The sequence below is a fragment of the Muscardinus avellanarius genome (genome assembly GCF_963383645.1).
Source record: "Muscardinus avellanarius genome assembly, chromosome: 11".
NCBI lineage: Eukaryota > Metazoa > Chordata > Mammalia > Rodentia > Gliridae > Muscardinus > Muscardinus avellanarius.
This window is the reverse complement of record NC_137797.1, coordinates 62,939,382-62,966,651: the sequence shown is the minus strand read 5'-3', so window position 1 is coordinate 62,966,651 and position 27,270 is coordinate 62,939,382. Positions and strand designations below refer to the sequence as shown.

Genomic DNA, 27,270 nt, shown 5'->3' with positions numbered 1-27,270 from the left:
CTTGTGTGGGGAACAAGAGGATAATGGATGATCCTGAGCAGGCGGTGTCCCCACACCCAAAGCAACCCACAAATGCTTGATGATACCTGCCTCCTGGGAGTGCAGAGATGGGGATAGGACCTCAGGAGAGAGGGGAGAGAGGAAGGAGCCAGCCGGTCCCAGGGGAAGCCACGGTTAAGGCAGTGATGCTGAGGTGGGACGGCTGTTGGGGGGCCCTTCTGCTCCCAAATACATTAGCACTTCCCCATTTGTTTTCCACCCTAGGGGAAACTTTCATTTTGTGACCTTTAAAGCATCCGCTATTAAGAGAACCTTTGAAAGCCAGACACCCAGACTGCAGTGCGTGAGGGTCTTGCTCACTCCCGCTGCCCAGGCGGGAGCTGTGTGTGTTAGCTTGGCAATCGCACAACAAGAACGCCTCTCCTCGTCCTGGGTGAGCAGCAGGTCTTGGGCCCTGGAGAGGAAGAGTGACAGCCAGGAAGGATGAAGCCTGGGACACACGGAGCTCTGTGCAGGACAGGCCCCCAGGGAAGACACAACAGGAAAGAGCCTGCTGGGGCAGTGGAAGGGACCGAGTAGACCGGGAGCCCTAGAGCCAGCACAGCACCACACAGAATCCCTGAAGAGCAGACTGACGGAAGCAGCTCAGCTGATGTACAAGCCACGGGGACACAGTCATGCTTTGGGGATTTACCTCTTTCTTGTACCCAGCACCTCCCACACTGATCTCAGGCCCAGGACTGTTGCTGTGCCAGAAACAAAGCAGGCCCAAATCTCCATGTTTAGAAAGAGGATTTTAAAAAGAGTCAAAAGAACGGAAATCGGCACCCGTTCTCTTTCGGGGAAGGGAGAAGACCTTCCCCACAGGATCGCGACTCTGGCTAGGGGGTGAGGAAGGCAGGCCCAGAGCCGAGCCTGGGGAGGGAGACGCGGAAAGGGCCGCGGCAGGCACTCGGCTGGAGGCAAGTGCAGCCCTGGGCCCCAGGACCCGATGGCTAAGGGGTACTGGTTCTGGAAACAAGTTCTCATCTTCCCAGAAATGGCATCTGTGTGCAGCCACAGGCTGGAGAAAGTTTTCAGAAAGGTGTGTGTCCAGGGCCTCCAAAGGCGGCCTCCGGCCCGTTCTCTCTTCTTGGCATGGGCCTTACAACCCGGAGCAAGGCCATGCTTTGGCAACAGAGCCTGCAACAGTCTTCATCCCTGTAAAGCTCGGTGGCTCATACAGTGACAGCAGAGATGAACTCACTCAGGGGAGTATTGATCGTTCCGCTTCTCCCCAACCGCAACACTGAATATCCCGGGGCCACAGCTCACCGCAAGACACTCCATGCACACACTCCTGCTCCCCACACGCACACACCTCGGGAGCCCCACTTAGGCAGCAGGCGGCTCTGGGCACGGTTGGTCTGATCTGCCTGCTCGGCATGAGACCTGCCCTCAGGCTCTTCCCGATCGCTTCCCGCTGCTCCCAGGCCCTATTTGGTGGTGTGCCCCAGCTTCTGCTCGGTCTGTCAGGCTGATCAGAAAAGGCACAGTGTAGCAAAGTCCCCTACTGGGATGGCTGTGGCTTGGAAGCAGGAAGGCTAAGGGGCCCGCAGCTGCCCGAGGCTGGTGTAGACGTCATCTGCTCCGCTCAACTCCTCGAAGATTGGAATTAAGTTCAGCAGCTCAGTATCTGCCATGTCATCAAACCAGGACTGCACAGGCACCTGGGGCAGGAGAAAGGCTGTGTCAATCTTCAGCTGCTGTCGTTTCTTCCCTTCCTCACCAGGCCCCCTGGAGGCTGCTGGGTATTGCGCTCTTCTGTGGAAACCCGGCTTCCCTGGACCACTCCCAGCCCCCGCCACCTGTGCCTGTGGACCACTCACTGCATTCTCTGGGTGGAAGATGTATGACGCGGGTGAGTTGTCCAGAATGAGGGTTTTCCTCAGGTCTCTGCCCAGGCGGCTGAGGTCCTTGACATAGCAGCCCTGGTGGAACACACAGGATTCCCGGAACAGGCGGGCCCGGAACACCCCACAGCGGTCCAGCAGGTCCGTCACGGGGTCGGCGTACTGAGACGAGAAGAGATGTCTTAAATCCGAAGGCCCAGCGAGCAGCTGCCGCACCAGCCCCGTGGCTGCCACATCCGTTCCTGTTCTTTCCTCCCCCCACTTCTGCCCCCAGGTACCTTGGCCAGGCTGGCAGTGAAGAGAACACATTCGAAGAGCTCCCCCATTCGTCTCAGGAACTCATCCACGTAAGGCCTCTTGAGCACGTACACCTGGGGAGAACAGAGCAGCCCGTGGAGGCGCCCGCGAGGCCACGGCTGCATGGAGCGGGCCCCTTTGCTGCCGCTGGCATGGAGAACAGCAAACAGGCCCAGACTCCCATGCCCCGGTGTCTTGGGCAGCCAGATCCTTCACCTTCTGCTCCAGCCCAGACTAGTACCATCCCTTTGTCAGGTTTCTGGGGGCTCGGCGGTCCCAGCGTCACCCGAGTGCAGGAGGAGTGCACACACCACGTCCTAGGAGCCACTGTCCAGCGGTGGGCCATCGGCTGCCTCCAGAAACAAGTAATCAAGAATAGGCCTCACAGATGGAAACAGCCTATCCTGGATTACTTGAATCCAGCCACAGCCTCTGTGGGAGCTTTCTGTCCTCAGCTCCAGCAGGACAGTCTGTCCAGGTCCCCGTCAGGCAAGGGCACAGATACCTCCTCAAACCTCATGCCCTCCCACGGCCTCTCTGAACTGTACTAGGCAAAAATGACATTCTCCCTGTGGTGACCACAGCCTGCAGGCACCTTGCTGCATCCCGCTCCTGCTCCCCCTCCTTGTGCTCACTCCTGCCAACCAGCCTGTGTCCACCTTTCACGATCGCGCACGTGTGGCTCTAAAAGGTTCTTTGGCTACGCATGCCTCATCGTGTGCACTGTGCTGCTCCCGGCTGTCAGCCCAGGCAGGTGCATCTGGAACGATCCCTCAAAGCTCCCTTTATCCACGCCACTCCCTAGTTCACACAGTGCAGGCCTGCCGTAACTCCACCCACTCACCAGACCCCTTAGCTCTGCAGGAACCGTCTGCTCTAGGTGGCCACACTTCGCTCCCATTAGCCTGACACTTCTTCGGTCTTCACAAACGAGCCCTTCCCTCCTGCAATTTGTCAGGCTTGACCGCCCCTCGCCATTCTTTGTTCAGAACCCATCTTGGGTAGGCAGCACTCATCATTTTAACGTCACCCCTCTTTTTACTATTTGTGCCTCCCTTGTTTTAGTGGTACTGGGGTTCCTGGAAACCCTTCTATCTCCGGGCTACACTCCCAGATCTATTTTATACATTTTATTTGGAAATAGGGTCTCCTAAGCCAGCGCGGCTGGCTTTGAACCTGCGCGATCCTCCTGTCTCACCTCCCATGCACGTGGATTACAATCGTGCGCCACCACGCCCGGCTATTTGTGCCCCTTCTTGTTAACTCGAGTTCGTGGTATATATTTGTTTGCTTCAAGCGTGACTTCATCTTTTCCCCATGGGTTCTGTACATCTCTGTATCCTCAACCAGACTATAAGAACTGCTGGGTCTAACAGAGCACCTTAGTTGGGTTAGTGGTGCAGACAGCCTTTAATGGAGGTGGGACCTTGACCAACCCACAGAAGCCTCAAACCCCATTCCCCATGGATATGCAAATGAGTATCAAGGCTATTAAGCCCCAAGGGCCCCTGATCCTCAGTGCAGGCCTTCTAGAAGAGCCAGTGTTCTGAGTAAATGGGGAGTTTCCCCCTACCAACCTCACAGGGTCTGTATCCCCGGACTGAGCAGGCTTTGCAGGGCCAGACCTGGTTCTGTCCAGACCCAAGTGCTCTTTATCTGCCTACTGGGCACTTATTTGGGCAGTATCCACTGTAGGGACCCACAGGGACGGAAGCAGAGGTTCCACAGAGGGGGAGAGGCCTGGGCTGGGAGGAAGTTCCCTAGCTTCTCACAGGCGCTGGGCATGGGGATGGGCCTTCCAAGCAGAGAACCACCACTACGGGTTTGCTTGCCTGTACCAGGCCGATACCAACTATTCAGGAATAGAGAAAATGTAATAAATCCCTAACAGTGTTGGCCACGTGGGAGGATAGTGATTAATGAATATTACTATTATTAAATAATATAAACTGTTTTTTCAAACCACCTGGCTACAAAGAGGAAAAAGGGTGACAGCTCGAGGGGCTGCAAGTTCTCTTTCCAGATGAGAACATCTCAAGTGTCAAATGTGCCAATAAAACAGGAGGGGCTAAAGTCACAGAAGAGGATGGGTGATGGCACCCAGGCGGGAAGTGCAAGCAGGCAGAGGGCAGACTCCCGCCCTGGCTGCACGCGGCCCGGCAAGCAGCTTACCTGGTGCGTGGTCCCCTCGATCTCTACAGGCACTATGAAGTCGGCATTGTTGATTGGCTGAAATGCAGAAAAGTCAACAACTACACATGGTGGGAGAAACAAGAAGTTCCTGCCATGCCCTGATCGGGTAGGGGAAGAGATCTTACAGACTCCAGGAAGCTCCTCTTGCCAGCCCACTTCGGCGGTTTTCCCCACTTCTGGTTTTCCCCACTCCTCAGTACCCCTAGCCTGGCCAAATTCTACCTGAGCTCAGAGTGTCAAGGCTTTCCTGAGTTAAGGCATATCCTGAAATTGGGCCAGGCCAGGACTGACTGGGTGGTTGTGGACCTGTGTAGGCCCTGGCGGCTCCCTGTGCTCCTCGGCTGGGAGCAGGCGCAGCCGTTAGGAGGAGCAGAGGGTTCCTACTTAGCACTCTTCAGCACGGCCTCTAGATACCTGTGACACCAGGTGGCCTGGCCTCTCCCTTCTGGCCACTTCTTTTTGAACCTTCAGCCTGCCTCCCAGCACCTGTGGTCAGGCTCACGGGCAGGCCTGAGATGGGCATAGGAAAGGTTCCAGATGTCAACTTACCTTAAAGGAGCTATGCACGAGGGTTTCATCCAGGTCGATGACCACACAGATCCGTCCTTGATCTTCCTCTGTCACCTCTGGGAGCAGGCAGGTCCCAGGAATCTAAAACCAGATAGCTAGGCTGCTGAGCCATGTTGGCCAAGAAAACCCAATTGTCCCCCTCCGCAGAACTCTGGGAAGAGCCGGGCTCTTTGTGGAGATGGAACCACCAACCCAGGACAGGCACCACTTAAAGGCAGGGAACAGAGGAAGGAGAGCTGGACCTTGGTTTCAGCCTCCCAGCGGGACTACAAAGTGATGTGGTCACTGGAGATAGCAGCCAGGGCTGGCGTGGGGTGCACAACAGCTACAGGGAGAGGGGAGGTGGCAGCAGCTAGCCCCAAAGACGTTAACAGTGGGTCGTTGGCAAACACTTTCTTTTTTTTTAGGTGGTAGTGCTGGGGATTGAACCCAAGGCCTCACGCATGCTAAGGCAAGTGCTCCTCCACTAGGCCACATCCCCAGCCCTCTCAGCAAACACTTGGTATGAATGGCGTCCTCGGACAGGAGAGTGGCTGGCTGGGCCACAGAAGTGAGGGCATCACCCTGCCCGCTGGGCTGGCAGGGAGCACAGGGTCAGCCAGATCCACATACCTGATAGAACTGGTACTGCAGACACTGGAGCAGATCCGACTATGGGAGAGAAGGGAGGCATCAGTGCCCACTCCCCACCCTCCTCCTGATGCTGCAGACCACCGCTCTGCGGCCCCAGACCCAGCCACCTGGAGATCCCTCAGAGGACGAAGCTGGCCTTTTTAGGAGCTGGGCAAGAAAGGGAGAGGCCAGAGCTCTTCTCCACAGAAGACCTAATTAAAGACGGACAAGAAGGAATCCCTGGTTTTCAGGGGCCGCTACCTCTCGGCTGGATGAAGTGTGGAACAAGAACTTCAGTGGCTGACGCTGGGACAAAGGCGAAGGCAGAACCAAACCCGAATTCCTACTGTGGCCACTTAGCTCCCACGGAGTCCCTAAACCCAGCCTCTTGGGGAGCGTGTGTTCTGTGCCCTCCTCGGGGAGCGTTAGGGAGCACTGAGCCACCACGGAACAGCAAGTAAGCCGATGTAAAGCCTTTGTGGGCACCCAGAAAGCAAGGGAGGTGGAATGCAGAGCTATCAGGAAGACCCTATCCCAACCCGCCTTTTGCTAATAGTAAAAATGTCACAGTTGTAAAAATTAGTAAGTGATCATAATTAAAATGTGGAAGAAGCCGGGTGTGGTGGCGCACACTTGTAATCCCAGCATTTGGGAGGCTGATCGCGGACAGCCTCAGCTACTATCGAGTGAGGCCCTTTGCAACTCAGTGAGACCCTGTTTCAAAGTAAAGAATAAAATATAGGACTGGGGGTGTAGCTCAGAGGTAGAATGCCCCTGGGTTCCATCTCAAGTACCACTTAAAAAAAAAAGTGGAAGAAAAATTAAAATTCGAGCACTAGAAAACTTCAGTACTTTTTTTTTTTTAAGGGTCTGGGGATGGAACACAGGACATTCTACCTCCGAGCTACACCCCCAGCCCTATTTTTTTCTTCTTTATTTTGAAACAGGTCTCACTGAGTTGCAAAGGACCTCACTAAGTAGCTGAGGCTATCCTCGAACCACAATCCACACGTCTCAGCCTCCCAAATGCTGGGATTACAAGCATGCGCCACCATGCCTGGCTTAGTGCTGGTTTTTAGTGTGTTTCCTTCAAGCATGTATTAGCAGTCTTTATTCCATTATTAATATTATTATTATTGTTATTATTTTGACTGGAGCTGATTCTATCCTCCAAATGCTAGACATATCCTTTAGTCATCTGACCAATCAAAAATACCAAAACATTTAGCCGGGCGCACGCTTGTAATCCCAGTGCTTGGGAGGCTGAGACAGGAGGAGCGCAGGTTCAAGGCCAGCCTCAGCTACTTAGTGAGACTTGCAGCAACCTAGCAAGAACCTGTTTCAAAACAAACGAACAAACAAATAAACAAACAAAATATATATATATATGACCGAGAGTGTAGCTCGGAAGTAAAATGCCCCTGGGTTTAATCCCCACTACCATAAAAGAAGAAAAAAAAAAATAGTAGGGCATAACCATTGCTCTTCACTGCCAGCTCGGCCTCTACAAAGTAAGTAAGGAGGTCTATCATGGCTTGTAGACACCAAGCAGTGGTAAAGCACCCAGGAATCAACTAGCTACAGAGCCACTCGCAAGAGTGCACCGTCCCCTGGAAGGGTAAAGAAACCTTATTTCTACAGGTCTGGTATTGTGGCACTCCAGGAATTTATTTTATTTATTTATTTATTTTTTTGGTGGTGGTACTGGGGTTCCTGGAAGCCTTTCTACCTCCGGGCTACACTCCCAGACCTATTTTTTACTTTTTTATGTGGAAACAGGGTCTCTTAAGCCAGCGAGGCTGGCTCCGAACCAGCATGATCCTCCTATCTCGGCCTCCCAAGCGGGGATTACAAGCGTGCGCCACCACGCCCAGCTCAGGAATTTCTGATATTAGGAAAAGTTCACTGGACTTCTAACTTGCAAATTCCCCTTCCAGGGTCTTCTGTAAGAAACAACTCAAGACTTTGATCTGTGCCTCCAGAGCGCAGCTACTGGTGCTTTGCAGGATGCCACAGAGGCCTATCTGGCTGGCTTATGCCAGACACTAACCTGTGCGCTAGCCACGTCAAATAAGGAACAATTGTGTCCAAGACAACCCACTGGCATACTGCAGAAGTGGAGAACTTGCTTAAGAATCCACTGTGAAAAAAAAATTTAAAAAGAGAAAAAAAAAAGAATCTGCTATGATGAGAACATTTATCAAAACTATTTTTTTCTCTTCTTCCTGTTGTTGGTAGGTCTGAACATTAGATATTTTCCTCCCACTACATATTTTAGGGTAAAAAGTACCTACATTTATGACTGAGTGGAAAACTGGGACAGAACTCAGGTATTGAAAGTATTTCTGTTCTTATTTATGTGTAAATTTTTAATGTAAATGTTGAGTTCTACAGTCTCAGTTACTTAGTAAGGCCCTCTGCAACTTAGTAAGACCCTGTTTTCAAATAAAGAATAAAAAAAACAGGGCTGGGGGTGTAGCTCAGAGGTAGAATGCCCCTGGGTTCCATCCCTAGTACCACACACACAAAAAAAAAATTAATCCAAGTTTCAGTGAATAAGTTCGAGCAGTTAAGCTTTATAACAATTATAAATAAACCTATTAAATGTTCCTAGAGCTAAAGCTAGTGGCACATGCCTGTAATCCCAGGACTTAGGGGGCTAAGACAGGCTAGTTCACAGCTAGCCTCAGAAACTCAGTGAGGCCTTCTGCAACTCAGTGAGACCTTGTTTTAAAATAAAAAATAAAAGCCGGGTGTGGTGGCGCACGCTTGTAATCCCCACGCTTGGGAGGCTGAGACCGGAGGATCGCACAGGTTCGAAGCCAGCCTCAGCTACTTAGGCTCTCAGCAATTTAGTGAGACCCTGTTTCTAAATAAAATATTAAAAAGGTCTGGGAGTATAGCCTGGAGGTAGAAAGCCACTGGGTTCCACCTCCAGTACCACACACATAAAAAATAAATAAATAAAAATAAAATGGGCGCAGAGGTGGAATACCCCTGGGTTTGAACTTCAGTACCCCCCCACACATGTACAAAAGGTAAATTTCTAGTTGACAGCAACTAAAAGGTATTTGTAGCATATATATCACATAGAACCACTTCATACATTCACGGTACTTTTCTAAGTTGTCCTGCATGCAAATATATATTGTTAATGCTGTCTGTCTTTTATGCTGTCCTATGAGCTTGCTTAAATACATTAAACTATGAGACACCAGTCGGGCACGGTGGTGCGCGCTTGTAATCCTAATACTTGGAAGGCTGAGACAGAAGGGTCACAGGTTTGTGGCCAGTTTCAGCAACCTTCTGAGGCTCCTTGCAATTTAGTGAGATCCTGTTTCAAATTAAAAAATAAAATAGGGCTGAGAGTGTAGCTTAGAGGTAGAATGCCCCTGGATTCAATCTCCAGGACTATAAAAAACAAACAAAACAACAACAACAACAACAAAGATCCTGGTGGTTCTAATTAATTCCTTGGCTCCTTGCAAGTCAGGTAAACCTGGAAAGTAGCTTTGTGTAATAGAGAACAACAAACAGGGGCTTTAGAGCCAGAGGGATCGGAGTTTGAATCCTGACACTACCACTGAGTAGCCATAAACTCCTCAGGGCTGCACACTCCCTGGGTCTGAGCTTCCAGTATCCTCCCCTGAGAGTGGGAATCCTGTGACTCCCTGTGAGTTTGCTGTGTGAGTAACAGGAAACAATGCAAAGCTCCCACAGGGGCCCCAGAGGGACCTCTGGATGGCCCACGCCACAAGTGGGAGGCCAGAGAAAGGACTAAGTGAAGGACGGAGCGAGGGCCTTCGAGCCAGAGACCTTTGCAAGGTCAGGCAAGGCCCCTGGCCACAAGGCAGGAATCCCGACCCTCTCCCCGCAGCCCCTTTCTGGCCAGCTTGCACCACCCCCACCAGCTACCTTAGCAATGGTGTTGGCTTCCTCTTTGTATGCAGCGAGCTCAGTGGAGGAGCTTGACTGGCCAACATGCTGGGCACGAAAACAGCAGAAAAGGGCCTTGAAGATGTTACGTCCACGAGGCTTCTTAGGAGAAGACTTGGAGACCAGGCCTAGAGAGGAGGGAATGACAGACATCAGCTACAGGGACATCAGCCTCTGACAACAGCTACCCCATGCCTCACCCCTGCTAGGCTGTAAGCCTAGCAGACAACCACATGGCTAATGGTGAAGCATGCAGGTTTACTCCATCATCTGCTGCTCTCTGATTTGGAAAACAGGAGCCCTGAGCTGCCGAGGGTTTGCTCCTCACTTCCTGGGTGGCCGTGGGAGTGAGAGTGCCCAAAGACAGGCCAGGTACAGAACAGAAGGTGCCCTCAAACCTAATTAATGAAGACAAACCCTCCCTAACACCAGCCCCCAGAAAGACCACCATTCTAGAAAAGGGAGCAACCTGGTCCCCTTCAAGTCAATGGAGCTGCAGTTTGGTTCCGTGTCAGCTCCCCAATACGCTGGGCCAGTGGCTGCAGAGTGGAGCCCGGTGTGTCTCAACACTCCAGACTAAAAACTCCGGGGCCACATCCTCAAGGAAGAAGGTACGTTTTTTGTTAACACCCGTGTCTCCCTCCCATGTCCTAACCACTTTCTTTAGTACTCCCTCCCTTTAGAGACAGGAGCCTTACTGGTAAAACACTGGTGGATCAAGTTTGTAGGACATGCACACCAGCCCCAGATGCCAGGGCAAAGAAAGCCTCTGCTCTGCGCAGTTGAACAGGAGTGGGGAGCTGCGATGGGCACTGTGGCCAGGAGGTGGCGCTGTACAACCACTCTCAGCATGGTCCCTCATCACTAAGACCCAAGAGCCCCAGCAGAAGCTCAAAACACTCCTTAAAAGCACAGGTACACTCTCTTTGAGGGGGGAAAAATGCAAACCAAATGTGCCACGAGGCTTCCCTGTGTTCCTCTTTGGGAAGGGATAAAGGAAAGGGGAAGGTGTTATGGCAGGGTCCACCCAGGAGCCACCGGGAGCTCCCTTAGCTCAGACCAGTTCTTAGAGCCGCAAGGAGGTGGCCCTTGTGCACAGTTGGGTGAGGGAGGGCCACAGAACATCCAGTTACTGGGCTGCCTATGACCCTGGAAAGGAAGAGAGAAAACCAAATGTTCCCAGGACCAAGGGTGAGGAAATGACCCTACACAACAGCGACTCAGCTGCACTGCGACTCGACTCGGGAGGAAGGCAGGGCCCGCCCACTAGTGCAGCCTGGGCCCCTGCAGGGTGGGGGGCCCCCGGAGCTTTTTCCCGCTCCTCCCTGGTGAGGACAGATCCCTGACACTGGTATGACCACCTGACTACCAGGAACCTTCTAGAAAATGATAGCCTTTCCAGCAATTAGCCCCCAAGCCTGGCCGTTACTTTCAAGTTCCTGGCCCTGGAGGAAGAACTAAAATTCTTTGGCTATTTTTGTCATGAAGTTGTTGTGCTGGAGACATCCTTTAAGTTTGTGTCACAGAGACCACATTCAGAGCTGAAACCAGCACTTAAAACAGTAAGGCTGAGAGGTTCCTTGAGCCCTCTGCACCCCGTACACACACACTTTTCTCACAAATCTACACAGAAATCAGAGGGAAAGGACTGCTTCCCCACCTGCTTGCACCCCTGTTAAATTCCACCCCAGGGGTGCAGGGCAGACCCTGCCACAAAGCTGGAAAACCAAAGCCAGGCCGCTGCTTTTCCTCTGCCTTAGGGTTTCTCATGCAGAACCACACTCAGAGGCTTAGCCAGGCACTGGGCCTTTCTAAGAGGCCACATGGGCCTTTCCTGAAGAGAAGCTTCAGGAATGCACTCAACATCTTAGTGACAGCCACTGTGAAGCCTGAGTAATCCCCAAGAGGCAGCAGGGCGAAAGGGGCAGCTGGCTGGGGCCAGGAGAGGCCTCCTGGTAGGCACAGGCGCCTGGGGCCTACAGGGGGATGAGGATCTTCTCAGAAACACAATGTGACTGGCAGCCCCTGTGCCTCGGAGATCACAAGTGTGCTGACCCTGGGGGCAGGCACTCAAAGCAGAACACTCCAGACCCACAACAGCAAGGTCAACACCCGCTGTCCCTTCCCCTCCCCTGCAGTCCCCCCTTCCTTCTCCAGAGCCTGCCCTCGTAAACATGATGCCAGAGATTTCCTCAGGGCCTGCTTCAGCCTCCCCGCAGGGCCTGCCATGGCCCCAGGGGCACATTCTGTACAGGTGTCAGCCTCTGTAGCAGGTGCTCAGAAACTGATTGGCTGAGTGAGTGAGTCTGGGCACCTTAGGGCCTCTGTCACTTCCACAGAGGTAGGTCCTGGGCAGGGCCCCGCCAGTCAGCAACCACCCAGAAGAGCTACAAACACAAACGCCTCCTTTATGTGAGGAGAGGAAGGCTGGCTGAGGAAGCTGGCCCCTGAGGCAGGCCACTGAGTCTTTCTGGGTCCCCACCATGTTTACTGAGCACCATCGATGTGCCAGGCCTATAATAAGACCCTTGACATTACTACTACCTCACCACAAACCTATCTATAGGTACAAACCCTCCAATTTGCAGAAGGGAAGTTGGGGCACAGATAGGTCATGCTCAAGGTCATGCAGGTAGTGTAACAGCAGAGGTAGGATTTGAACCCAGATATGCCTCAACCCAGAGCCAAGGCTCTTCGCCATTACCCTATATGGCCTTTGACAGTGCACATTTATTCATGCAACTAGAGAGAGTACCTCGAGGACTCTTGGGGGAACTTTTGCTCTATTCCTCTTGATGGGCTGGTGAAGGATCAGTTTGGGGTCTGGCCCCCTACTGTGCTACGCCCTCTTGGGCAAACCAAAGGCACTAGACATTCTGGAATTTCACTCCAGGGAGCCCGCCGCCATCCCTGCCCTGCACCTGCTTGGATGAGCAGATATGGGGGAGGGAGGGGCTGGAGCCAGGGGCTTTGGTCTAAGACCTGCTTTGTTCAGTGGGTTAAAAGGTGAATGGGAACCATACGCTACAGTGGAATCTTAAACTTGTGTCAAAGAGGAGCTTTCAAAGGCTGCTTCCAGCCAGCACCAGCATTGTGGTGCCTGAAGGCCAGGTACAGACCACCCTCTAGCCCCAGTGTGAGGTGGGGAGGGGCACAGCCCACCGCCCCAGGAGAGGGACACTGGACACAGGAGCATGTATGTACAGGCCTGAAGAGACCTCACTGGGGACAGCTTGCTTCCCCAGGAGAAAAGGCACATTGCAGTGGGTGGCGTGGAGCGCTATGACCAGCTGCTCTTCTCCTCGTCCCTCTGCTGCTGCCCTCTTTGTGGACACCCAGTCCTCCTCTCCTGCCTGACCGCTGATGTGTGTCTGCTCTTCCTGCTCCAAACATGTCAAGGCTGAGACATGAGGAGTCCAAGTTTGAGGCCAGACTCTGCAACTTAGCATGGACCTCTGCAATTTAGTGAGAGTCTGTTTCAAAATAAAAAAAAAATAATAATAAGGCTGGGGTATAGTTATGAGGTAGAATGCCCCTAGGCTCAATCCCCAGTAACCGCCCCCCCAAAACACACACACAAGAATTAAGTGGACAGCTAAACACAGGGAAGCCTGGCCACCCCTCCAGCCTATGGATGCGAGGCCTCCTCCAGAGGTGGGGTGTAAGGGGTACCCCTCTATTTTGAGGGTGACCTGGGCTGGGATCCAGACTCCACCAGTTACTCGTTCAACCACACACCTTATTTTCTGCATCCATAACTGGTGTAGTACGAAGACCTCACTGAGGACTTAAAGCATAAACAAATTTGGAGCAGGTCCGCGCAGTGTTGTCTGTCATACCAGCCACTCAGGAGGCTGAGGCAGGAGAACGGCTAAGTTTGAGGCCAGCCTACACAACTTTGTGAGACACTGTCTCAAAATAAAGTATAATGCCGGGCGTGGTGGCGCACGCTTGTAATCCCTGCACTCAGGAGGCAGAGACAGGAGGATCGCGCAGGTTCAAAGCCAGCCTCGCTGGCTTAGGAGATCCTGTTCCCAAATAAAAATATAAAATAGGTCTGGGAGTATAGCCCGGAGGCAGAAGGGTTTCCAGGAACCCCAGTACCACCAACAAAACAAAACAAATAATAAAAAATAAGTAGGACTAGGGGTATAGCTCAGTGGTAGGATGTTCCTGGGTTCAATCTCCAGTATCATAAAAACAAAAACAAAAAATAACAACAAAAATCCCCCAAAATTGGAGAAGGCCTTGTGCAAACTCAACACTAAATGTGGTAACTGTTTTAATTATCTAACTGGCAACATCCTGGGCCTCATTTGTGGAATTCATCATGGATCACTAACTGGTGACATCATGGGTCTCATTCCAGGAGACCAGCAGCAGGGGATTAGAAGTCCTCCTACCCCATCATGTGGTTGAAGCCCAAGAACATAAGATAAAGGGAAAGTGCCTGGGATTTTCATTGGCACCAGGTTCTGAAAAATCAAAATCCCTGTGTCTTCCCCCAAATCCACTACAAAAAGTTATTTCAGTTCACAAACCCCAAATGGTACTTGTGAATGACAAGAAAGCTGCTAAGGCTGTCCTACTGATGTGAATACTGCCCTCTCCCCTTGCACCCCCCCCACTCCTCAAGAAGTACCATGCATGTAAGAACTGTAGATCTCTGACTGGAAAGAAGTAAGCGTGTGCGGGGCATGGTGATGCACACTTGTAATCCTAGTACTTGGGAAGCTGAGACAGGAGGATTGCAGGTTTGCCGCCAGCCAGCCTCCGCTACTTAGTGAGACCATGTTTCAAAATAAAGAACAACAAATAGGGCTATCAGAGGTAGAATGTCCCTGGGTTCAATCCCCAATATGGTAAAAAAAAGTGTGTGTGCGTGTACACACACACACACGCGCGCACGCACACACACACACCCCTTACCAGGATAACACTATTTTTAACCTTCTCCTGAAGGTCAGGTCCAGATAAAAACAACACAGTTTCGTGTACCAGCAAAGAACTCTTCCCAGGAAATCCGTCCAGCACTGAGCTGAAGGCAACCTCTCAGACTACAGGGTTTGAACAGGCCCATTCATAGGCAGGGATGCTTTCTTGACTCACCCCCACCCCCGGCCCCCAGAAGTACTTCCTTCCCCACCGCCTTCCATCCCTTTATAGCAAAGGGTTTGGTCTGGCTGTCACTATAAAATGGCCTCTCTGAGGGGCCCCCTCCTTAGCAATTGGAGGAAGAAGAGTATTTGGAGCATTTCCGGCCCTTCTTGGCCAGCTGCCTGGGCCCTCTGGCCGCCACATCTGATTGGGGCTCCAGTGGAGTGGAGTCTTCCCAGGTTGTCAGCAAGAGGCATCTATGCCTTGGCTAAGGACAGGCGCTAAAGTGCCAGGTGGATGGAAGGGTTCCTTGGACCAGCAGGGGAGTGGGCAGAGGTACACAAGAAGGTAAGGGATGCTTAGACATCCCCCACATAGAAAATACTGGAAACAAGGGGGAGGGTGTACCTCTTTCCACAGTGTCCAGTCACTGACACTGGTAGCTTCAGCTAACAAGGTAGGTAGGACCTCGCCCAGCTCAGAACCAGGTCCCAAAGTTTCAAAAAATAGCTATGAATCTGACTACACAGACCTTTTTTTTTTAGGGGGGAGGGGTGGTCTGGGGTTGAAATCCAGGAGCATTCAACCTCAGAGCTACATTCCCTGCCCTATTTTTTTTTTTTATTCCTTATTTTTGAAACACAGTCTCACTAAATTGCAGAGGGCCTCACCAAGTAGCTGAGGGCTGGCAGTGAACCGTGATCCTCTGGTCTCGGCCTCCTGAATACTGGCATTACAAGCATGCGCCACCACGCCCAGCTTACATGGGCTTTTTTTTTTTTTTTTGTAAGCAGTTAGAGACGTGCTCTTTGGCTCATGCCAGCACATTCTACACTGCTGCCCTTCTTGCAGGCAGCAAGCGGGGCAGCCCTACGCAGCCAAGGCCTCCATTAATTCCCCTTCCCTGGGCAGGAGGGCTCCCACACTGCTCTCCTTTCTAAGAAAGGACTTCTTTCAGTCTTGGGTCCTTAATGCTACCTGTGGGACGGGGCGTGGGCATCACCAGTAACAGGCTACCATGCCTCCTGGCTTCCCCTGCCCCCTTCAGCAATTTGGTCTCTCATTTCTCGTCTTAGGAACCTTCCCTCGGGATGGACTCAGTGTGGGGAGAAGGGGATTCCTGGCAACTTGTAAAGCATGAACAACATACTCTATTGATTTCAGAACTGGCTACAAAGGAGCTATTGGCAAAACCGCTCCAATGTTCTATAAAAAGTTGCTGGGGTGTGGACTCCAGAATGAGAAGGTCCTAGACCAGAGACAAAAAGGAGGCCTTTCCTTACAGATAGGTCAGATCTGATGGCCCACAGAGCAGGGGGGACAAATCTGAGATGCCAACTTTAAGGGCTGGCCGGGTATAGTGGTGGGCGCCTATAATCTTAGTGACTCTGGTGGCTGAAGAGGGAGGCTCACTAGTCTCAAATTAAAAAAAAAATTTTTTTCTGCGGTACTGAGGATGGAACCCAGGGGCATTCGACCTCCGAGCTAAACCCCCAGCCCTATTTTTTTTATTCTGTATTTTGAAACAGGGTCTCTCTGAGTTGCAAAGGGCCTAAGTAGCTGAGGCTGTCTGCGAACCATGACCCTTCTGTCTCAGCCTCCCAAATGTTGGGATTATAAGTGTGTGCCACAATGCCCAGCTTCAAATAATTTTTAAAAAGGGCCGAGGACGTAGTTCAGTGGTAGAGAAAGCGCCCCTGAGTTCAATCACCAGGATTTCTTTCTTTTTAGGCCCAAGGGCTGGATCCTGCGACTGCCTTGGAGGAGGCCCTACCCCACGCAGCACCAGCTAGAGCTGGTGACATTGTAGGGAACTGGAAACCTGCCACACTGAGCCTTCCTCCTCCTAGGAGGGTGCTGAGCAGCTCTCTGGGGGCTGACAGAACCCCGCCAAGTAGGACACACACACCTTCGTGGTGGCTATTTCTGTTCCCTCATTGGCTCTCTGCCCCTGACTCTTGGAATGCTCCAAAAAGACCAAAAGGAATCCAGAGCCTCTTCCTCCTGCAGCTGTGTAAGCCTGCTTCAGGTTGACACATTGGGAGCGCAATGAGGAAACGGTGGTGGAGGCACAGGACAAAGTGAGGGACCCCTCGGGCCAGTGACCACGACAGTGGCGGCCCAAGGTGCGAGGCTTGAGTTTAAGTCCTGCTCTGGGGGTTGGGGGTGCAGCGCAGTGGTAGAGCGCTTACCTAGCATGTGCACAGCCCGGGGTTCCATCATCCCCAGCATTCAAATACAAAAAGAAACCCTGGCTCTGACAAGTGTGCAGTGTGCGGACAGGGGCCTCAGTGTCTTCACTTGTGAAATGGAAGACTGCCTGTATCTCAGAGGATGTTACAAGGATCTTGGGGGGGGGGGTGTCCTGACCCTAATAAGAGCTCAGTAAGTGGCAGCTACTACTCATGAAGGCCAAAGCACTTTCATACTCTTATCTCAACCTCAAATGTTCACAATCAAAGGGACCACAGATAATTTCTCCTCATTTCAGAGGTCACAAAAAGGTAGCGATGGGGCCAAGCCTGGACTTTTCTGAACTCCACAAAAAAGTCACTCCCCTCCCTCCCTTCTCTCTCTTTTACTTACACACACACACACACACACACACACACACACACACACACACACACACACGGAGGGGCTCTGCAGGACTATAAGAGTGGAGTGTGCCAGGGAAGCCCCTCCCCGCCGCTCTGCAGGTATACTCACCTGCTCCTCCCACCCGCTCAGCCTCACCTGGGCCCAGCCAACCAGTATGGGTGTGTCCACCTGAGCGCATGAGCTAGGAATCAGGAAACCTGCTCCTGCCCCAAGACAGCTTGCCCGCAGCTCTGGGCTTCAGGCCCCTCACAGGCTGGTGGGAAAGCTCTCCCTGTGTGGTCCCCTACCCGATGGCTTCAGGTCATGTGGACGGTGAACTCAATGGACTGCCGACGCACAGGAGAGGAACGTGGCCCTGGCTAAAGCTGGACTCTGCCGTGCAGTCTGGCTGACACTGGGCTGTGCCCCAGGGAAGGGCTTCAACTCTCTTGGGTCAGGGTCTGCCTTTGTTGGTCAAGGGGGATCGATTCCTACTTCCTAAGGATTAAGTGAGATACTAGATATAAAATCCTTGCCGGTGCTAAAAACCATATAAATCCTGGCTGTGAGCATTACTGGGTAAGCAAGGATCCTTACTCTGTCCACGCACCCAGAAGATTTTAGGACCCATCTTTAGGAAGCACAGGGTCTTGAACAAACAGCAAAACTGGACCCCCAAGGGGAACCTTCCTGCTCAGAGATGAACAGGCAGTTGGAGCTACTGCTGTGCTCTGCTGGCTCTTCTCCGAGGACACCTGTCAGAAGCCCGGGGAGCTTGGAACACAGGCATGCCGGTCCCACCTGCCATGCTCTGATTCAGCAGGTCCCAGGTGGGGCTGTCTATTCTTAGTAAGTGTCACAAGAGATTCTGATGTACGTCCCTGGCTGATAATCAACGTCTAAAAGTCGCCAGGGGTCTCTCTCACCAACCCTTTTCGGACCGGAGGCTGACTCAGCCAGCATCTGGGTCCCTCTCCACCGTATCTGCCTGGCTTGGTGTCCTGCAGCAGGCCTCGGTGACACATGCCCAGGGTCTGGTCTGCCTTTCCAGGGGCGCTTGTTCTGTTCTGTATGTGAGTCAAAAGATCTGAGCCTGCTGTTTCTTCCTGCAGGTCCCAGCTGCTGTGAAGGAGGGCCCCACCCAATCTGCTATGGAAACAGAAGAGCCGGGCTGCACTGTCCCTTCCCACAGGCCTGCGCAGTGAGATCTGTGCCTTCCCACAAGTCTGGTTCTCACTGGGGTTGGGGCCATGCTTGCTCCCCGGGAACAGTGCAGGTGGGAAAAGCAAATTCAGCAGGATGGAAAAGCTATGTCAAGAGGTAAAGGGGTAAAAGAGGTATAGAATAAAAAGAGAGTAAAAGCAAAGCCTTATTTACGTTTGGGGATGGGTCTTAAGAGCTCCTGGGAGGGAAAAGGGATGCCAGGTCCACTGAGATCATTCAAGGCTCCCCGTGAGAACAGCTGACATGCACACCTCCGGGGGAGCTGTGCAGAGTGGTCTGCAGGAACAGATCCTGGTGCAGGCACACCCAGACACGAAGGGCTGGGTACTCTGCTGACAAAGAACCTTCAATCCAGTTGGTGTCTGGTCCAGAGAGGCCCCAGTTCTAAGAAGCCAACTTCTCCACTTTGATGCCTACTACTGCCTAGGTAAGGCTTGCATGGTGATGTGCTTATCTGCATCCCAGTGGGGAAGTATCCCCCACTGGAAAAGAGGGAGAGAATCCTGTCAGAGCCACACAGCACCCCCCTCCATGTTAATTTTACTTCCCAGAGCCAACCTGCCTGAGACTGGATGGGAAGCGGTTTAATGCTCTGTGCCCTCTCGATGTTCTTCCCCAAATCCAAAACTGCAAGGGCGTATCTTAACAACATTCATTTCTCTTCAAAACCCGTTTCTTTTCTCCCTCTTGTTACTAAGATTCCCTAAAAGAAATCTGAATAGCAGAGTTCATTAACTCTCAGTGCTAATGCAAACAGTAAGAAAATGGAGCACATTTCTACATTTCATGTGTTGTTATACCCACCTCTGAGAGGTGGCGCAGCTACTGTGAAGGTTTAGATGGGCTTCGGGTCTCTCACAGGATGCCAGACTCCCCGGCCTCCTCCCTCCCCCAGATGCCCAGGCGCCAGGCAAGGGCTGAAGCCCTAAGACACAAACAGACAAAATCCCATCCCAAGGCACACTGGCACAAAGAAGGGGTCTGTGCAGGAAGGCTATGGACAAACCTCAGACTGTTCCTAGAGGCCCAGCCCCCACATCAGTGTTCCCCTGGCCCCACAACCCACCTGTCCATAAGAGTAAATCCCACAAGACCATCTAGTGTTTATACTGTGTGTCCTTGAGGGAAAGGAGGACTAACAGAGTAGTAATTTGCATAAAAAAGAAAAACATTAACATTTTTTGGTAGGTGGTACTGGGTGTGGAACCCAGGGGCTTTTCTACCTCCTGGCTATACTCCCAGACCTATTTTATACTTTATTTGGAAACAGGGTCTCACTAAGTTGCTGAGAGCCTCACTAAGTAGCTGAGGCTGGCTTCGAACCTGTGCGATCCTCCTGTCTCAGCCTCCCAAGCGCGGGGATTACAAGTGTGCGCCATCACATCCAGCTACAAAAAACATTAACATTTATCAATCACCTAAGTACCTGAATTATAAAAGGGTTGATATTATTATTCCTATTTTACACATAAATTACTTGTAATACTAAAGTGATTTCTTAGGTTTCATTGCAAATACGAAGAATAGGGATTTGAACTCAGGCCTCAAGCAATGAAGTGTAAGTGTGTGTGTGTGTGTGTGTGTGTGTGTGTGTGTGTGTGTGTATTAGTTACTGGGGAATGGACCCAGGGGCATTCTACCTCTGAGCTATACCCAAGCCCCATTTTTTACTTTTATTTTGAAACAGGGTCTTGATAGGTTGATGTTGAGTCTCATTACTTGCTAAGGCTGCCCTCCAACCTTCAATCCTGATTATTGGGATTATAGGTGTGCACCATCATACCTGGCTCAAGCCACCAATTCTGCTGGATGGACAATTCTTCCAAGTAACAGACACTGTAATTGCCCCATAAATCACCTATATTTCATTTTGCTCAATCCAAGAACCAAACTTCCAAAGATGGGAACAGAAGACAATAACCCAGTTTTCCCAAAATCTATGAGGAAGAAAACTGAGAAGGGAAGAGAAGCTGGGTACACACACACACACACACACACACACACACACACACTTATATATTGCTTTTTCTTCCCATATTTAAGAATGTTTCTACTAATTTTCTACAGAAAAGTTGGGAGCTTCAATTCACCTTGGCTGGAAATGTGATTTCTAAAATTTTTTACCATTTAACAAAATCCACCAGAAGGGATTTGGGAGGCCTCACAGAGAGGAAAGTGTGGCCTCTGTTCTCAACTTTTTTCAACTTTCCTCTGGTTGAGGAGGAGGAGACAGGAACACCACCCCCTCTCCCACCTCCAAGGACTCCCCCCTCCAGGAATTCCAAAGTCCTGCTCAGTTGAAAGCTTCATAAGTCAACTGCATAGCCCCTGCCCCAAATGTTGAGCATTTTACAAACTTAGCTGCTGGGTTAGGAGAACTCCCCTGGGGTCCTCAGGAAATAAGCTGAACTGACCCTGCAGACCCTTCTGGCCACTGACAGTACAAAGAGACCAAGACCAGGGCTGGATGGGGACCAGGAGAGAAGAGCCAGCTCTAAGCATACGCCCTGGACCGTGCAGACGGTGCCAGGGAGCACCCCACCCCACAACGCCAGCCCAGGAAGAGGCCCCAGCAAGATTCCCTTGGCATGCTGTTCCTGTTAAGGGCTTAGCTAACATCTACAGTGAGAAGTGTTTAGTTTCGTTGAGTGAATAAGGCAGAATTCCTTTTGTGGAGAAAGTAGGCTCCAGAGAAACTTGCTACCAGTATAACTTTTAGGGAGGTCAGAGTCTCTGAGAATAATCCTTGGCTACCAAGACCTGCTGGTTCCACGTATGAGGAGCCAAGCCTTCATCTTCCATCCCAGAAGAAAGGGCATCAGGTGTCACCCAACTGCCTCCAACTTGCCCAAAGGATGCAGGTCACTGAGCTGGGCAAGAGGCTGCCTCCTCTAATACACATTGGGAGGCTACAGGCTGACCCTGTTTCCTTGGCTTTTTCCCCATCTATATGCAAAACCCAGCAGACAATCTTCCAGCAACAGGGTGACACCCTCCATGGGGCTCAGCAAGAGACCATTCTTATCAAACCAATATTAAACTTTTCTTATTTGTGATGTTAGACACAGTCCTGTCCTTGCTATACCAGGAAGCCATTTCACCCATCTGTCTGGGAAGATGATCCAATTTTGGTGCTTTTATCATCAATGCTTTCAGCAACTTTGTCCTACTTCCCCTACTGTAATTACTTTTGAATCATCAACACACCCAGACAATCTTAAAGCTCAGAGAACAGAATACTAAAAATGAGAAAAAAATCTGCAATGGAAAACAACTTCACTGAAAAGCTACCCAAACTAGGAGCAATTTTTTTTTCCTTTCCAGACATTTATTAATAACTGCCTCACACTCCTTCCCCCTTTTCCAAAGGTAAGCAGGGCTTGGGGGAGGAATAGGAACTCCTATAGGTGGAGCTAATTAAAACACTTGCTCCCTAGCCTGGGTTTCAGTTTTTGTTTTAAGATGCAGGTTCTCTTTCTAAATGATGTGGGGCTCAGAAAGTTGGCTTGCTGGTTGCTGGGTACCCAGGAAGCAAGCATGCCTCCTCTGGAATGCAATCAAATTACAGGGGGAGAGGAGGGGGAGACCCATCGCTGTTGGACTGAGAATTCAGATCCCTCCAGGGATAAATCTTGAAGGATAAACTACACAAACAAAAAGAAAACAAAAACCAAACTCAACTCTGAGAAAACCCAACAGACAGCAGCAACTTGACATCCTCCGGAAGCCAGTTGCTTTGCTGTCTGTTGCCTGCCCTGGTGCGTGAGACTCCTAATTCTGCTTGGTAAGGTGCCCTGCCACAGTTCGCCTGTCCTCCTCTCTGGTGTGGCCGGCCACCGCCAGGCACCCTGGGGCACACAGGAGAAGGGCCAGGCAGAAGCACAGAGCAATTCTTCCTGGCTTCTCATCAACGCTGCTCTCTCCTGTATCCCTTCACACCCAGATTTCCTCACCCATGGCTAACTCCTCAGGTCCTTCCCCGGGAAGAGGATGGGAAGAGAACAGGAAGAGTCTGGCAGTGACTTATAAACACAGCAACCTCCCGTTGGGAAGTTGCTGCCTGGGTCACACAGCCAGGTCAAGCAGGCAGCCAGAAGAGAAGGGATCCTGCAGCACCCAGGCAGGGAGGAAGGGGCATTTCCAGGCTTGGAATCTGAGTGAGCAAGGCTCCCTCGCTCCTTGGGACAGGCAGAAAGACCAGGAATTCAAGGGGCAGACGCTCCGCGATTGCACTGTGGGAATTCTGGAGAGGCTGGCACACCACAGCCACTGCTTTGCCTCTAGGCAAGTTAGGGGAGCCCCCTTGGAGACATGAACCCCAGGAGTAAGTGATGTGCTGTTTAACCCTGCCAAAGGGGGATGTGGGACAACACCAAGGCCTGCAGCTAGAGGCTCTAGACCTCTTTCACATCTCGGGCCCTTCAGGCTCAGTTAGAAGCCGGGAGGAGGAGGCAGGAACGCTCGGGATTCGGTTCCAAGAGCATGCTCTCTCCCCAGCCTCAGGGCCAAGTGTCTCCAGTCCTGGGAGTTCTCCAGAAAAAGGCCATGCTAATTCTTATCCCCGGGGAAATTCTACTCGCTCTTTTGGACACATTCCTCGAGGCCAGAAAAGCACGGGCGGGGGTAAGGGGTAGAGTTTTGGGGTTCACACTGTGACCAAACTAAGCGATTCCATCCTCAGGTTCCAACCTTCACCCAGCCGCTGCGGGAAGTCGAAGTCGAGGCCTCTCCCCCGTTTGCAACCCCTCACCCACTCCTGAGAGGGCCCACGACCCCCTGGCGTCTCCATCCGACCCTCAGGAAAGCGGGGGCCGCGAGCTGCTGCCCACAGACAACTCGCACTTTTCGCTGCGCGATTCAGAAACACGCCGAGTCTGATGCCATCCGGCGAATTATGTAACCAGGGACACCGCTCCCGGGCTAAACAAACGCGGCTCTGTGTGTGCAGCGGCGGCCCCGGGGGAGCGCACCGGGGCAGGGAGGGGCTTCGGCCGGGCCTCGGGTCGGGCTTGTTTGCTCAGTGAAACCGGAGGGAGGCAGCCGGGACGAAGCCCGGAGCCGCCGAGGTGCGAGGCCCACCGCCCGCGGGCCAAGTCCGGTCTGCCAGGGCCCGGCCCCTCCCCCACCGCGGCCGCCCCCGCCTCCGGGCGGTGAACTTGGCCCCAAGTCCCCCCGACGCCGCCACCGCCACTGCCTGCAGCCGCGCGACCTCGGCCTGGGGGGCCCGGGGAAGTGATGAGCTCCAGTCCCGGCTCCTTCCAGCCCGGGACCCCCAGCCTCCTCCCCACCCTTTCCCGCGGTCCTGGGGCAGCTGCGCGCGGCGGTGCAGGAAAGTGGCACCCCCCAACTCAGGAGGGGGCGGACGCGGTGGGCTCCTGCTCCGAGTGCGACCCTCCGTCGCCGGGCCCCAGGGGGAGGGGTGCGGGTCGGGGTGACAGCTGCGCGGATGACACCCCTCCCCCTTGGGCGCCGGGAGCCCGGTCCCTGCGCAGCCCCAACCCGGGTCTGAGTGCCGACCGGGACGCGGGGGGACACACCCGGGGTCATGCTGGGATCGCCCACCCCGAGCCCCGGGAGTCGGGGGCCGAGACGCGGGTTCCGGGATGTGCTAGCCCCCTCCCCGCCCGGGGGCGACGCAAAGTTTTGGGAAGTTGCTGCCCCTACCTTGCTTGGTGAGCACCAGGGCGTCTTCCCTCCGCGCCTGGGTGATGATGGAGCCGTGTTCCATCTAACAATCCCGCGGGCCCGGGCTGGCTGGGCGGGAGGACCGGCGGGCGCGCGGGCTGGGCTGGGCTGGGGGGCCTGGGCGGGGGCCCGCTCGGGCTCCGGCTCCCGAGACGCGGACTCCCACAGCTGTTCACATCCCCCCTCTCGTTTCCTCCCCGGGCCGGGAAGGGAGGCGGCCTGCACGGAGGGCGGGCAGCCCGGGCAGTGGCTCCCCCGGGTGCCCCCGGCCCCGATCCCCCGGTGGCAGCTCCGGGCTCCTCAGTTTGGGTCCAACATGGAGAATCCGGTGCGAAAACAAGAGGAGGAAATGGGACACGGGGCGGTTTCCAGGCTCCCCCCTCCCCTCCGTACTCCAGATAAACAACCCGCGGCTGCAGAGCCCACCCCCGCGCGCCTCCCGGCTCTTGACCCGGCCTCTCCGCGGCCTGCAGGCGCTTCCCACTCGGGGCCCGCGCCCCAGGCCCCGGACCCCTCCACCTGTGAGCGGCCGGGGCTGCGGACGGTCCGGAGCTTTGCTATTTTGGTACGGAAAAAGCGAATCCCCGAGGGGGGTGGGGTGGCGGGCGGGCTGGCTGGCGGGGGAGACTTGAAACCGCTCCGGCTCTCCGATTGGTCTGGTCGGAGAAAAGGGGCGTGGCCCCTCCTTACTATGCGGTGCGAGGACCCAACAACATTCCAATCGCTGCGGCCACGCCCTCGGCCACGCCCCTCGCCGGCCGAGGCCTCCCAGTCTGCTCGGCCACACCCCCTTCCCAACTACTTAAAAGGCCACTCCAAAGCTCACGTTTCCCGGTCGGTTCTGGGGTGTTCCTGTCTCTGCTGCCTACTCGAGGAAGGCGGGACGGTTCCGCCCTTCGGGTAACCAGGGCAAGCGGAGAAGCCTAACCTGGTTCGGGCCTGGGTGGCAGGGTTTCTCAATTACTCTACTGACTGCTTAGCCCTGCCATAGCACCCACTAACACATAAGAGAGACAGCCAGAGAATCCCCACAGACGTGGGTGGAGGTGGACCTAGGACTCCAGAGTGTCGGAGCCGAAACCGATCCCGCGGCTGTCTGACCTCTACGCTTCAAAGGAAACCTGAAGTTCAGGGTTTCATTCAAGTCACTCATTCCCATTTAGGTGCGCCATTCTGCCCACCTAGCCTCCGCTGGATAGAAGTCTCCGTGGACACTTAGTCCGCCCTCACACCTTGCTCTTCAGGCCCCAGGGCATCCTCTTGGACTTTAAACGCGGAAGCTCTTTGCTCCAGGTTGTAGGTGAGGGATTTCCACTTGTCTTTAAAAGGTGGGCAGGTTTCAGCTCAACATCAGCTCTTGACCTCTGTGATCTACGTCTGTCCACAGGCCCCAGGACTTCCTTGGGAGGAAGGGAATTGTTAGATCAAGGTGGGGGGTGGGGGTGGTAGAGATTTGCAATGGGTGCCTTTCGAGGTACTTCCAGCCCTAATATGACTCTGGAATTCAACCTGGGTTCCAGGAGGGTAGTAACTTCTCTAGTCCCTGGGGAATGGAGAATAGCCTTCCTGCTGTAGTTTATATTACCCAACAGTGCCAGGACTTACTAGTGGTCAGAGGGCAAGCAGGTAGAAACGCACCCTGCCAGATGCTATATCACACAGTGTATATTCTTGTGTGCCTTAGCAGGCTTCACGCCTGTTCCTGAAACTCCTGCACACATACACAAAACCTTTTTATGTAACACCATTTTAATGGAAATGCTATTTTTCCAAAAATTAAAATGGCTGTTACAGAAGATCTGAATGATGCTTATGTAACTCTAAACACTGAGTTTGGGTAGATCCTAATTCATTAACAGAAGGGAAAACGGAGGAGTTCTGACATATTTACCTCCCACCATTAAAACAATAGAATCTTTAAGGTAAATCTTCAGTAGTCAGGTTGCTAGGAGGCGTTTCTGGATCCTGTCCCGGCCCCCTTATGAGGTAGTTCGGTTGCAATTGGGCTAGAATGGAGGACCGAAGGGAACCCGCCAACCTTTGCCATCATGTTGGGGAGGACACTAAACCTTTCTGTTTCCATTTCCTCATCCCCAGAGACAGTTTCTCCCCTTTTATAGTTTACAAAGTACTCTCCTATACATTATCTGTCTCGTTTGACCTCTCGCTACCTGGAGGTTGTATCAGTCAGCTTTTTGTTGCTGTGACCAAAAGATTAATATGAACACCTTAATGGAGGAAAAGTTTATCTGGGCTCCCAGTTTCAGCGGTCCACTCCACAGTTGACAGGCTTCGAGGCAGAAACATCTGGGCAGCAGGATGTGTTGGAGGAAAAGCTGCTCAACTGTTAGCTGCAGGAGGGACAGAGGGAGGGAGAAAGAGAGATGGGGACCAGGGACAGATAGTCACCAAGGCCATATCCAGCCAGGCCCTAATTCTCGGAACCTTCCCCATTGGGGAATATGCCTTTAACACGTGAGTTTGGGGAGGGGGGCATTGTGAACTCAAACCATCACAGGGGTTCACAGAGTAGATACTAATGCCTGATTTGTAGATGAAGAAATATGGTCTGGAGAGGTTAATTTACTCATCTGAAGCCACATAGCCTGTTAAGAGAAGGCAGGAACTGATCGCGGTGGCACGCACCTGTAATCCCAGGACTTGGGAGACTGAGGTAGCAGGATCACAAGGCCAGCCTCAGCAACTTAGTGAGACCCTGTTTACAAATGAAAAAATAAAGAAGAGTGTGGTGGCGCATGCTTGTAATCCCAGTAGTTGGGAGGCTGAGACAGGAGGATCACAGGTTTGAGCACATCCTCAGAGTGTAGTGAGACTCTCAACCTAGTGAGACCCTGTTTTGAAATAAAATAATAAAATAGGGCCAAGGGTTTAGCTCAGAGGTAGAATGCCTGGGTTCAATCCCAAGTACCACAATAAATAAATAAATAAATAAATCATGGTGGTTGTGATGGCACAAGCTTGTAATCCCAGCATTCGGGAGGCTGAGACAGGAGGGTCATGGTTTGTGAACAGCCTCAGCTACTTAGTGAGGCCCTTTGCAACTCAGTGAGATCCTGTTTCAAAGTAAAGAATAAAAAATTGGAGCCGGGCGTGGTGACACATGTTTGTAATCCCTGCGCTTGGGAGGTGGAGACAGGAGGATAGTGCAGGTTTGAAGCCAGCC

At 52.7% G+C, this 27,270-nt stretch overlaps 1 protein-coding gene across 1 annotated transcript; it reads right to left on the bottom strand.

The window, feature by feature from the left end:
• Positions 1 to 1,583: 1,583 nt before the first annotated feature.
• CTDSP2 (CTD small phosphatase 2) lies at positions 1,584 to 24,129 on the bottom strand (the record flags this gene model as incomplete). Its single annotated transcript, XM_080706252.1, has 8 exons — positions 1,584 to 1,709; positions 1,869 to 2,054; positions 2,171 to 2,263; positions 4,362 to 4,418; positions 4,932 to 5,033; positions 5,565 to 5,603; positions 9,480 to 9,628; positions 24,066 to 24,129. The coding sequence occupies 8 exons, from the start codon at positions 24,127 to 24,129 to the stop codon at positions 1,584 to 1,586; spliced, it is 816 nt and encodes a 271-aa protein (XP_080562378.1).
• Positions 24,130 to 27,270: the final 3,141 nt, after the last annotated feature.